The sequence below is a fragment of the Mycteria americana genome, chromosome 1 (assembly GCF_035582795.1).
Source record: "Mycteria americana isolate JAX WOST 10 ecotype Jacksonville Zoo and Gardens chromosome 1, USCA_MyAme_1.0, whole genome shotgun sequence".
NCBI classification, from domain to species: domain Eukaryota; kingdom Metazoa; phylum Chordata; class Aves; order Ciconiiformes; family Ciconiidae; genus Mycteria; species Mycteria americana.
This window is the reverse complement of record NC_134365.1, coordinates 22,925,488-22,938,637: the sequence shown is the minus strand read 5'-3', so window position 1 is coordinate 22,938,637 and position 13,150 is coordinate 22,925,488. Positions and strand designations below refer to the sequence as shown.

The 13,150-nt window shown below is 45.7% G+C and overlaps 1 protein-coding gene across 4 annotated transcripts in view; it reads right to left on the bottom strand.

Moving 5' to 3' along the window:
- TRABD (TraB domain containing) overlaps positions 1 to 12,820 on the bottom strand; it is a 36,130-nt gene extending 23,310 nt beyond the window's left edge. The window contains exons 1-2 of one of the 4 annotated variants that reach the window (XM_075492795.1): positions 12,687 to 12,808; positions 1,077 to 1,139 (exon numbers count right to left, since the gene is read on the bottom strand). In XM_075492795.1, the coding sequence (XP_075348910.1) occupies positions 1,077 to 1,100 (24 nt within the window). In that variant the 5' untranslated portion in view covers positions 1,101 to 1,139; positions 12,687 to 12,808. Of the gene's footprint in view, positions 1 to 1,076; positions 1,140 to 12,682 lie in introns of all 4 variants that reach the window. The other 3 variants (XM_075492803.1, XM_075492786.1, XM_075492811.1) reach the window with 3 other exon arrangements.
- Between the last annotated feature and the right edge of the window lie 330 nt (positions 12,821 to 13,150).

Sequence of the window (13,150 nt, the reverse complement as noted above, 5' to 3'; positions counted from 1 at the left end):
TTGTACTTAACCTGGTAAGATTTAAAAGACTGTACAAAGCACATCCAATTGTTAAGAGCTTTCAACATGAGTAATTAATTTCTTCTTGCATTTCGTTATGCCAAACAGTAATTTTCAGATAATAAATCCTGGGTGTCTTACCATGGTCCCACTGAAGGTAAGGCAAAATTTATCATGCATTTCATGGAGTAAGACCAAAAAGTACAACAGCTCTACAGTGCAAAGTTTAAAACATTCACAGCAACATATCATCCTTTCACTACAAAGCAAAAGTCTGTTCATGGACAACTGTAAACTGCAATTACACTGCAAACTGCAATTACATTCACAAATCTAATTTAACACCAGCTCAGTTTTTGATCACAACATATGGCTTGACTCTACTGCTTGCATATGTAACTCTAGTCACAAAAATATTTTGAAAAATGTATCCATCTGTAACATATGGAATTAATCCTGTCATTTGTGCTGGCTTTGTCATCATAACATTACAACATTGCAGTGGGAAAAGCACTAAGCACCACATTAGGAGTCTGCCATTCCTTTTTTTTTTTTTTAAATTAACTAACAGGACACAGGAACCAACATTCTTATATCTCATAAGAAAAAAAATTTCCTGAGCTTCACCTATTACACCAGAAAAATGTTTTGAGATACATGGATATGAAAGGAACAGAAAGGGTAAAAAAAAAGGCACCTTGGTTTAATTTGGCAAAGTACTTAACCTATGTACAGTGAGATCATTCATACACAATTTGTGTAATTTACTCACAAAACATTTTTTCCTCCTAAAGATTTAAGCTCATAGGTTAGACTATTTTCTGCAATTCCTCACTTGCAAATAAATTAATACAAAAGACCCTTTTTAGCTTTTGCAACTGTAGGGAAAAGGACCCTGAAAAGAACAACCTAAATATGGCAAAACAATAGCACTCAGCCCCCAAGCCCCCTACACTGGTAGTCTCGATCCTGACTTCGCAGACCTTCCCTGAGGATGAGTGGAAGAACCTGGCTGATTCAGTCTTGACCTTCCCTGCAATTCTACTGAGAAAAAAAACTTCAGCTGCAAGCCCTACCTCTGGCTGTTGCTCCTCTTGCATCCCTGCAGCGTAGGCTTATTTCCACCAACCACACAAGAACTGTAGGAAGTAAAAGGAATGGAAAAGAATTAAAAATTAATGGCACAACCCAGAATATTTGTTTAAGAACTGTAAGGGGGAAAAAAAAGCAGAGGTGTCTCTACAATCTCTGATAAAGGTTGAAGTAATAAAAGCAGCAAACTGAAAGATGCATAAATGCCACCTTTTCAACTCTGCTGCTGTTAAAAAAAAAAACAGAACAAAACAAAAAACCCACAAAACATCAGTAGGGTAAAACTAGCCTGTCTCAATCCAGTTTCTGAGTTGGATCTAAATCCAGAGCATAGTCCTGTTCTCACACACACTGGGAATACCTTGATAAAGAAGGGTGGATTTCATGGGAACTCAGAATTTGCTTTTTATGCTGTCTTAGATTCTGCAAAAATGCCTTTTTCCTGCAGATCACTCACAAGTAATTGAAGATACAGGATGGCTGTCAAAAAGGTTTCAGCAATAGCAAAAATCTTGCTTAACTAGATCAGTAGTTCTCTTGTCCAAACAAACTATGTCAAGACAGTTTTTAGGCAAATTTTAGGAATCATCTGTATTTCTGGGACTTCACTGCTACAAGGAATAGGAGAGGAGTCACAGTCTTAATATTCAACTAGAGAGCCACTTGCATTATTATCTGATCTGCATCATGTTATCATTTATATATTTACAAATACGCCAGGGTCAGAACACCAGTAAGATCATGCCTGTGTGAAAAACCCTGGGAATTGGGTTTTCAAGCCCTTACTGAATGGTTTCCATGTCTTAGTTTTAAGATTCTTTCTTCCACCCATATTGTTCAAGTCCAAAAGTTCTCCGTGAAGCTGGCAGGGCGCTATGATTCGACTTTGATGGTACTCTAAGGGGACTGCACAAGCTACTGAACGCACGATGAGCGCTCACTCTGCTTATTCTCACTGCTATCCCACTAAAATCGAAGCACCCGTAGAAGAAAGTGCTGCTTCTTCACTGTGGTATTTTGGGTTGCCTCCCTCTGACCCATTTCACAGTACATGTGAACAGTGTTTTATCTTATTGGACTGGAGAGCAGTCCTGACCAACTTATTTGTACAACACGTTTGCAGCCCCACTCTGGGGAGCGGAGGGATAAGTTAGTCTCCTGCCCTATGCCCAGGTGAAGCTGGAGGAAAGCTGGCTGGAGCCTGGGTGACAACATGTTCCAGCACACAAAAGTGATGGCAAAAGCCCCCCCGCCCCTTCCCCAAACGCAACAGTCTCCTTAGTCTGATTAGCGCTCTACATCCTGGTTTCTAGCCTTTGTTTTCAAGCGAGTTGTTTTGCTTTCTAGCTTTGCTTAAAATATGTTTCTATAAAAAGAGCGTTCTTCTCCTGGGCAGCATGAAGCATGCAAGTTAATTCAGACAGCTGGCACACCTCTCTCCACGCGTCTATGGCGGGACTTCAGCAATTCATGCCTTTGCGTTGTCCACTGCTAGTGCTCAGCCAGCAAACTGCAGACCACAGCTGCAGGCTGAGCAAGAAAAACCCAGAGTGACCATGAGCCTGGCTTCTGCATGCTCCCTGGAGCAAAAACCCCATGAAACCCAACAGAGCCTCATGCCCCAAGCAGGCGACAACTACAGACACAGCTCCAGAGCTGCAAGGCAAATACCTTGTTGAAACAAAAACTACACACTGAAAACAGTCCAAGAGGTTCAGTAACAAACTATTTATTCAAAAACATGCAACAAGTCTGCACGGGCAATGTAAGACAGTTTCCCAAGTTTTGGTACAATGCATAATATAAATTTAAAACCATGACCTTGCCTTCCCCCTTTCCAATGAGTCAAGTGAAGGAAACTTGCATATCAGAGTAACCTGAAACAGCAGGTGAAGCTGAACAGCTGTTTTCTGCTTCAGTGTTTCCGTGATTTACATGCAGTGGGACAGCTCCAAATAAGTGCAGCAGAAGGAAACCCCTGCCCCGAGACCCAAAACCTGAACAGGGACACGCCAGCCCACTGACACCTCACGCCAGGCAGCCTGGCCAGAGCCGTCTGGTGGCACTGTGGGCTTACATGAACCCAGCGCGTGCCTTTATGTTGTCCCTGTGTCCGATAGACTGGTTTAACTATTTGTAGACTTGTGCAGTAAACCAGACTAGAGAGCAGATTCAGGTTAAAAAACAAACCTTTTTTTTCCCCACCCTACGAAGGCATTTTAAGCTCAGATGACCAAATGGTGGCAGGAACAACTGCGGCAGCAAAACTGAAGGGACAGTATGAAGCGGAGATGCTGAAACCAACGCTGCCCTCTGAGAAAATATTTGTCCAACTACAACATCAGTCAGGGGTGTACCAATACTCTGATGCTCAGCTCTGGGCTTGCTTCTCAATTGGTTTATGTGCAAAATACTACAGTGTTTTTCTGCCAGTGAGTCAGCTGGCCCTAAATACAAACTAAAGTTCTAAGCTTGGTTAAGGCCTGCCGGGGTTTGAAAACATATCTCTTATCTATGGGAGTGCTCTTAAAAATAATGAACTGCAAGTTTCAGTTAAAGAATAGACTTCTATACAGAAGCACCAAGTGATTTTTTCCCCACCAAGTCACATTTTAGAAAACCTCATCCCGTTCTCACCACTGGGTAAAAGATGTGTCTGATATTGGAAAGAGGTATCTTCTCTGAAGTTTACTCATGCTAACTAGCACTGCTTATCTCACCTGTACAACCTTTGGAGAAAGCAAAGCTGTTTGGTCAGTGCGGTTCCCAGCTCCACCATAGCGGGGTTCCAGCCTCTGCAGGGAACCCACGGCACAGTACCACGAGGGTCAGATGACAGACTGGGCAGCCACATCAACAGGCAAGTCTGCCACCGCTTTCTTCTAGGAGATCTTGTTCTCAGGTGCTTAGATCTGCTCAAGATCCACTGGGGTGAAATATTCCATGAAGAAGGCCTGTTTCTGGATTTTTTTTTCCTTAGAACATGCCCAGGAATTCAGGTTATTCAGTCAACATTAAGAAAATTCTTACAACTGGTTGTCAACAGCAAACTAGAACTCAACTGTACAACTACTGTGAAAATCTGAGTGTGTTCACATTCTTGCTTAGTGTGAGTGACAACAGGCAAAAAACATGTCAATGCCAGAGTACAGACAAGGCTGGCTACTCAGCTAGCCAGTGTCTGCATCAACAACATAGGAGGAAGTACATATATTCTGGGAACTAGTCAAATACTATGGACTCCAGGCTGACCTAGCTCATCCACGTGGTAAAGTTACCATCCCTGTACACCTATATATTCACAGAAGATATCCACATCCCATGATACTTGAAATATTAATCCTGAAACCTGTGAGAGGCCTGAACATACCTTGCTATTACACAGATAAGGAACCAAAGCATATGAATCTGTATGCTCTTCCTCCCACTGCGTCCAACAGCGAGAAAAATGGTGCTGATTCAGATCAAATCCTGGCAAGCATCTGGGCAACTTAAATCAAAGCATTTCCAAATTTCTTAGAGCTGGATTTTTCAACCTTGCGGTGGTTTGTTTTGGTTTTTTTTTTTTTTTTAATAAAGTTCAACTTCCTAAAGAAATGAGACTAGGTAACAAGGCAGAGCTTATTTGTCTGTGCTTGCTAACCCATAGGTGAATTTTAAACAAACTTGGCAGGGAGGTAAGAGTCTCACAGTCATTCAGAGGTGCAGTGCACAGCTCGGCTCCTCCAGGAAAAAAAGGTTACTGAAGATTACAGGGGGTGGGGTGTGTGCATGTGAAAAAGAAGAGGTTGGCAGAACCTGCCAGGGAATAGAAGGAAATTCAACCCCAAGTTGTAAAGCCACAGGCAAAACAAGCTGTTCAGACAATTATTTATTGTGTTCCATAATACGTATACCACAACATCTCATAACCTCAAGTTCTTCTATTTACCATAGGATTTGGCATGAACATGCGAAACCAATCAAATTCCTCTCCTCCAGCTACTTCAAAGGCCTGTAAGAGGCCCTCATGAGATAAATCACATACTGAAAATCTCAGATATGACAGTGCATTTCTTTCAGACAAACTGGGAGATGCAGCTTCTAGCACTCATCAAGATCAAAGATGAGAAAGTATTTCTATTCTCTTATATGCCAGGAGACCGTCTTAATCTGGGATCCATTCCTCCTGCTGAGAGTGCCACCAAGAAAATTCCTGGAGCAAGAAGAAACAAGGGCACTGACCTGGCTCCTTATGATCCAGCAAGACCGGATTTTGCCTCTGGAATTTTCTTGAAAGGACTCCTTGATGATTGAATCCCTGATTAGATCCCCAATTCAATCACCTTTTTTCCCCAGCAAGTGGAATTCTTGTGCTTGTTTCATCTTTGCTAGTCCTAGGGGGCCTGCCATTCACTGGGCTATAAAAATTGTTCTTTATGTATACATGTATGAAGAAATGAAGCCCTTTCCCCAACTCTTAAGATACCTAGACAACCAAACAGGAATTTTTGAGACGACCCAACAAACTGCAAGCCTAAAATTTAGCCATTACTCACCTTACTGGTAGAAACCTATTTCCTTTCAAGGTTTTCTTGTCCCGACAGCACACGCAGGGCAGCCATTCACACTGACAACAGCACTGTGGAAAAGGGGCTATATATTTCCCCTACACTTTGGGGATTATTCTATTCCCCCCAATACAACAAGCTCAGAAAGGAGCACACAGGTAAGTACAACATCTTCTAGCGATGCTTATCCTGCACAGTTGCTGCCAAAAGCAGAGTGAGAAAGACCTCCCTGCCATGCTATTTCACACATCAGTCCTCCAGCTTTCCTCACGTAAAACAGCTTCAGCAGAGCTTCCTCTTTGCGTGAAATCTGCTCGTAAACTACTGGCTCGTTTTTCATACTGGGTAGTCTTAGCTGACCAAAGTGTTTCAGTTCTAGCTGCATATTTAGGCATCTGAAACTCTTAGTCTCGCAGTCTTGTGGAAACAAGAGGTACACTCACCAGTCAGGGGTTCTAGCAAGGCAAGTTTACAGTTACTAAAACATAAGCTACCATTAAAGAACAAATGCCCTTTCTCATTTTATTTCAACTAGGTGGTTCACTGAGAAAATTTAAGCACAACACAAAGGATGGACAGGCAGTTCATTAAGGTATCCTCCTACAGTAGGACTGAATTTCTTCCTTTATTGTCTTGTCTAAATTTGCTTCTTTCAGATAGTGATTCAACTGAATCAATAAAAAAGCTTTTTTAAAAACTCTCATGCTCCTACCTACAAAACAACCTAGTCTGCTACTCTTTAAAAAGATGATTTTTATTGAATGTTTTCTTCCTTCTGAGCTATACAGAAATTTAGAAGCTGCATTTGCTTTCCTCAATACGTTGACGTTGCAAGAGGGAAATTAAGTTCTTTGTAGACTTATAATTGCTCTGTATTTCCTATGCGCTGCACGCACATCACAATAACTAGTAAGAAACTAGGAGCCACAAAACTACAACTTGTTTCACCTTTTATTGAAAGGGAAAGTCAACAATTTTTATGTTTGATTCCCCCACTCCCCCCCCAAATCTGAATGCATGTATTACAGCTTTCGATAGGTACAATATTCACTAGCATTGCAGAAGGTATCCACATCTCTCAGTACTCAGAGTATTAATCCTGCAGCCTCTGAGATGGGATTATACATACTTCACTGTTTTACAGATAAGGAACTGAGGTGTATGAATACTTAAATACATCTATAAACCTGACCTCTGGTATCTAAACAAGTAGTTAGGAGGCTGCTGGAGCTTTCAAAGCATTTCAATTTTGCAACGTGAATTTTCCTTTGTTTTTAATCATTGGCCCTTCAGAAGAAGATCCCCCCCCACCCCTCTGGGACAGCACTTCCTCACACTAACATGCCAACATCACTCATCCTTGTTCCTCTAGAGTCACTGTGGGAAAGACAAGAGGTAGGCTAAGGACTGAATTTGATTCAAGAGCAAGCTGTCAAACAATAAAGTGGGCATTCTCCAGTGAGAATATAGCACACTTCACACAGGTCATGCTGTAAGCGAGCCAGAACTGACCTGCACTGGATGTAAGCCACATGCACATGCAAACGGCTTTCAGGAACAGCCTCGTGACCCAGCCCTCTAACACCAGTACCCCTGGCCAGAACACAGCCTCCATCTGCTCAGCATGATACGCAGCAATACAAATTTACTTACATCTACATGCACTAAGTGTGCCATGTTCCTTTTATCCTCTAAACCTGCAGTTTCACTAGCAACCAATATTCAGTTTAGCTGGTATAGCCTGCACGCCTCAGATTCATATTATGCACTGCATAAGCACATCTCATTTGAATGCTGCTACCCATTAACAGGACCACTTATTTTATGTAAACAGAAGAGGCGTATCAATACTTCAGAAGATTCAGACACAACTTTTCTCCCTCTGACAAACCATTGCACTCATTACTCACTGTCTGGAATACCTAACAAAGTACTTTCCATGCCTAACATTTAACCTCCTAAGAAGGCAAAACCAAATCAACGGATACCCACTTATGTCTTGGCACCATCCTCTGCAATGGAAGCAGAGTATTTAAAATTGATGAGGCTTTTTCCATGCTTATGCACGGAAATCTTACAAATGTTTACAAACAAACTATCATCAGCTCCAAATGGTGTCTCTTCTTTGTTGATAGACTGCTCATACTCTGAAGGATGCATCAGCTGAAACCTGACTGCCAATTAATGCAACAGCCACAAATTCAGAAATTGGAATGTATTTCAAAACCATCACCAAGGTGACCTACTCTACATACTGCACATATCTCTCTGACACAACCCACGCCTTTGAAACTTAACTGAGCAACTGGTTCTGTGATCACAGATGGTTGTAGATTGCGGCTCTGGTTTCTCATGACTCAGAAGTTCATAAATTTCAAGACACAGATTTTTACCCGCTAAGCATCAATGAGATGTTCCTGCAACATGAACTGTGCTGACGTATGCAGCCTTAACTCAGGTACCTGCATGCTGGAGCCAACATCCATTTGCATACTTTGGAAGCTAAAAGATAGAAGTCAGACACCTAAATTCATTTTGTTTGAAAGAAGGTGTTGGAATAGGAGAATATCTGGCCTGGGACACTGATGCACTGAAAACACATTTATCAGAGAAAGACAAGAAGGCACTCTCATATGTTTTGTGTTTTTAAAAATTATTGCTATTACATTGACTAGGGCTACTATACGAAATGAGTAAGCACAAGGTGAATAATCAGGATGCTAATGCAGAGCAGAACTGAGGACAAACAATATGCCAAATCCTTAGTGTTTTAAGAGGCTGTAAAGAGGTTGCTAAATTTAGAAACATGGGACAGAAAGATCAAAGTGACACGGCCCAAGTCTGGCCAGCCACTCAAACTCAGATTGTCTTAGAACCTACACACCTACCCAAATCACTGTCCTATTTTATTCCAATATGAATCATGTGAATTCAGGAAAGACTGGAAACCAAAATAATTTTATTAAACTCTCCTGTGATCAGCAGATTGGGGTAAGATAGCCACTCAGCACATTTCCTCCCTCCAGGCCATTCAAAACTATGAACCAAGTAACACTTCTGATTCTGGGGAACCCTCTGCAAAACACTCCCAAGCAGAGCAACAGAAAAAGAGCACAGCTGCTGCACGCGCATTTTCTATGTAGTTCTACAAGAAGCAAATTTTCCACTCTCTGTTCATTACCTACGAGCAACCAGCAAAGAGATAGGTAGAGAAGTTCTGCCATGGACAACTAACTAACTAGTGGCTTGCACACTAACTGCACAAAACTGTTGCAGAAGTCTTCTTAAACTCCACATGCACATTTACTCCACGTGTCAATGTCTGTCTGCTGAGATATGCAGAAGCTGGGTCTCAAGAGTACCAGCAGACACTCACATTCATTCATTTTGTTATGAACACTTTTAAATGCAATTAGTATGATGGTAAAATTGGGATTTTGTAGGACAAAATAATTTTGCCCAACTGCCAAACATGTTAGTTATCAGCGCTCTTCTGCCTGCCCCTTCCATCCTAGTCTCCAAACAGTAGCTAGCAACAAGCTGATCCACTTTTTCAAAATCATCAGGTGATCACAAAAGCTGAAAACATTACATGACACAGGCCCACCTGCCGGCAACAAGCAAAGACACACAGCTCTACTGTGGCAGGGAACTGAAGCAAGAGCGTCAGGTTTCAAGACAGACCTAAGAGAGACAAAGCTCCAGGAAAGCAAGCTAATTCCAGCCTGCCGGCCTGCAGACACAGGAGCCCCACACATTAGCACTAACCGTTCCGCACTACAGACACACTCATACTAACCAGGAAAGTCGTCCTGCTTGCAACTCCATCCAGCTGCTGCACAGCTCGTTTAATGTGTAAAGCACCCTGTGCCTGACAAGCTCAGTAGGTAAAAAACAGATCTTCCCTCAACAGATTATCTCAATTTCCAGTCCTAACTGCTGCCGTCCAAAGAAATGAGAAAACCCCTCAGCAATTCCTGCTCCTGGTTCCTCACACACAGGCCTTCTTTATGGGTTACCTGTAACCAGCTGTCTGGCTGTCTTTCTGAAGGACAGCTCCCAGTTGTGCAACACCCAAGATACACGTCCTACCGAGGTAAGATCAGGATCCCCAGATGTACTGCACAGGTGACCAGAGACCTTTTTTCAACTTCATCAGCATTCGTGTTCCTGTTCAGCTGTGGTGCAGGCTACTGCTCCCTCTCGCAAGTGTGCACACCCTTCCTGCACAGACACAGACCTCTCAACACCTGTGTGCCACGTTGTGCTGTCCCTACAGACAAGGTTATTTTGTAGACAGCCTGCGGTGCTTTACCACTGGAAAACATGAACTCCTGGAGCTCCAGTGTAGTCTCTCCTGCAGCTTGATACGTGGTATCATCAGGACACTTAAATTCTTCTATGTGGAGATGCTAAGTCCCTGCATCCCCCCCGTGATTTCAGTCAAACTGCATAGCATGGCAACTAAAGGCGGGGGGGAAGGAGGCAGGAGGAAAAAACAGCCCCTCTAACTTTTTTTTTTTTTAGGAAAAGAACTGGGAAGGAAGAGAGATTGTCACTGAGTGCATGCATGTTTTCATACAAATCTATAAATTGCAGTTAATAAAGTTATATGCCCTCAAGCCATTCTGCAGGCAGGAAAAAACATCACTCCTACTTGTAGAGTTTGTAAGTTCAAATGCAGAATGACAGTATTAACTAACATGTTCATAGCATCTCAAATTTGAGTGGCTATTTACAAAAAACCTTCAATAATTGAAGACCTGACCTCAGAAATTATTCACATTGGAACCCATTTGCAAAGACCTATCTAGTAACAACCATTACCAACAGAATATATTGGTGAGACCTAGTACTAAATTGTCTATGACAGACAACCAGTGTTGCTAACCAGCGTGGACTTCCCCTGGCAGGACAAGGAGAGCTGCAGAATCCCTCCTTCCTACTGGCAGCGGCTGGCAAAGCGCACGCTGCGATACCACTTCAGACAGCTGTAGTTACACACCACTCCCATTGAATCTCGAGCACACTTATCTCTGGCCTGCTCTCATTTTTTCATTTTCTAAGACTACCCAAATATCTTTCTTCACTCATCCTGAGTAGCAAATAAGGAAAAAGAAGATGCTTTCTGAAAAGTACTATTAAAAAAAAAAAAAAAGAAGCAATCAGATGACTTCCACAAATAAGATGCCAATACCACCATGTTTTACTTGCAGCTGTGGTGGTGGCAGCAGCAATGTTTCATCGTATTTACCATACGGAAGAAAGAATGCACTGAAAAATATATATAACTCTCCTAGCACTGAATTAAACAATATCCGAGTCTACAGTTAAGACACAACAGTGCCAGACACTGCGACGGCTGACAAATTTACAATCAGCAACTCAAGTTACTGAAACTTGAAAGCCTACTGAAAGCCACAAACAGCAGGACACAAACCAATGCCACAGCCATAACCCAGTATTTTCAATTAATAAACTCATTTAGCTTAGGATAATTAAATGCATGCATGTTTTTCCCCTACTTCTTAAGGTCTATCCGCTGCTAAAATACAGCGGGGAAATCCCTGAAATCTGTTTGGTTTGGGGTTTTTTTCGCTTTACTCTGTTAGCTTTCCAAGAAGGAATATGTGCATTAATGAGCTGAACAGTAGGTACACTGATACACATCTCTACAAAATGGAGAAGTGAGGCCATTCCAGGCACCACTGATATTTCTTGGGACTACTGCTGACACCACCACACACGCAGAGCAGCACCTAACTTTTAAAAGCCCATCCTCTCGCTTTTCCAACCCAGCAGCAACCACTCAGCAGTCGCAACTTTCTGTAAAGTTTTACCAAACAAAAACATTCTCTTTCTTCCTGAAAGCTAGCCAAAAATAAACACCTTCATTGTACGGATACCAGCATACAGGATCATTGGTACACGTATTTTCCTCAAGAGAAAAGCACAAGCTATGCCTGGGACACGAGTTATTTTTGAGACCTGGGTTAATCAGAACTCTTTTCAGAGGTGAATTCAAAATCCTGATTTCACAGTTTATTGCATGTGATGCACAATGCAGACAGCCTGAAAAAGTCACAACTGTTTAGAGACCAAAAAAAGAAACAAGAAAAGCTGCGAGTCTTGGCTTTTCTCTTCTCCAGCTCACCGTCACAACCAAACCCACAAACGAATCCCACGTTCTTATCACGAAACACCTACAAAACGTAAAATAGCCCGGAGTGCTCTGCCCACACCACGCTGCCGCCTCCATGAACCCCCAAGCCAGGAAACGGCCATAACGAAGTGAATGGAAAGCTGCAGCCGCTGCTGTGACCACACACGGGTCCGGGACCTTAAAAACGGCCCAACAGGACGCGTTTCCCCAAGTTTCGTGCCCTCTCGCAGTCCGCTGGCCGGCAGGACGGGCCTCCTTGCCAGGCTCCGGCGGGGAGGGGACGGGCAGCGGCCTCCCGGCCTCCTCCTCCCCTCCGGAGCCGGGACTGACGCTTCAGCCTCCCCGCTGCGAGGCCGAGGAGGAGCTCGCCCGCCTGGCGGGGGCCGCCCCGCCCGGAGAGGGCCCCTCAGCCCCCGCCGCCCGCAGGGTCACCGGCGGGGCAGCGCCGAACCGGCCCCGGCCGCCCCTCCCCGCGAGCGCGGAGCCGCCGTCCGCAGCGCTCTCGGCCCGCCCGCCGCGGGCGCAAGGCCCGGGGAGCGCTTCCAGCGGCGGGAGCGGGCCGCCTCGCCCCGCGCCCCTGCCGCCTTCCCGCCCGAGCGGGGCGCTGCCCGGCGGCACCTCCGGGCCGGCCACCTGCAAGAGCAGGGCCGGGTGTACGCGAGGGGGCAGGCGGCGAGGGGAGGCGGCCGCGCCGCTCACAGCCGACCTCGTCCCGCGGGGCACCGGGCACGGGGAGAAACGCGACAACCCCCCCCGCTCCCCCTCACACGCACCCGCCCGCGCCGGGGCTCGGCCCCAACATGGCACCGCCGCCACCGCCCCCCGGACCGGCAGGAAGCGGGCACCGCGGCCGCCCCCCTCCCCTCGCCTCGCTCACTTGCCGTGCTCGGCGGCGGGGTCGGCGAGTGCCGGCGCTGCGGGAGGAGGCGGCGGCGGCGCGGCGGAGCTCCGGCGCCAGGGACACGCTAGCCCCACAACATGCGGCATTAGTCATTCATACGGGGGGCGGGGCCGGCGCCGCAGGGCAGCTTGGGCCTTGTAGTCCCTCGGCGCTTCCGGGCCCCGCGGCGGCGAGGGGCAGGGGGCGGCAGCGGACTACAGCTCCCAGGGCGCAAGGGCGGGCGCATGGGCCGCGGGGCCCGGCAGCCGCGGGGCCCGCCTGCCTCCTTCCCCCCGCGCGGCTGGCGGCCGCTCCGCGCTCCGCTCCGCTCTGGGCCGGCGGCTGTGCGGCCCGGTTTCTGTGCCGGCTCATGGAGGCGGGAGCCCCGGGGCGAGGAAAGGCTCGGCGGAGCGGGAAGCGTGCTGGGTGCCGGCAGCGGGTGCCGGGGTCCCTTCAGCTGCCCTG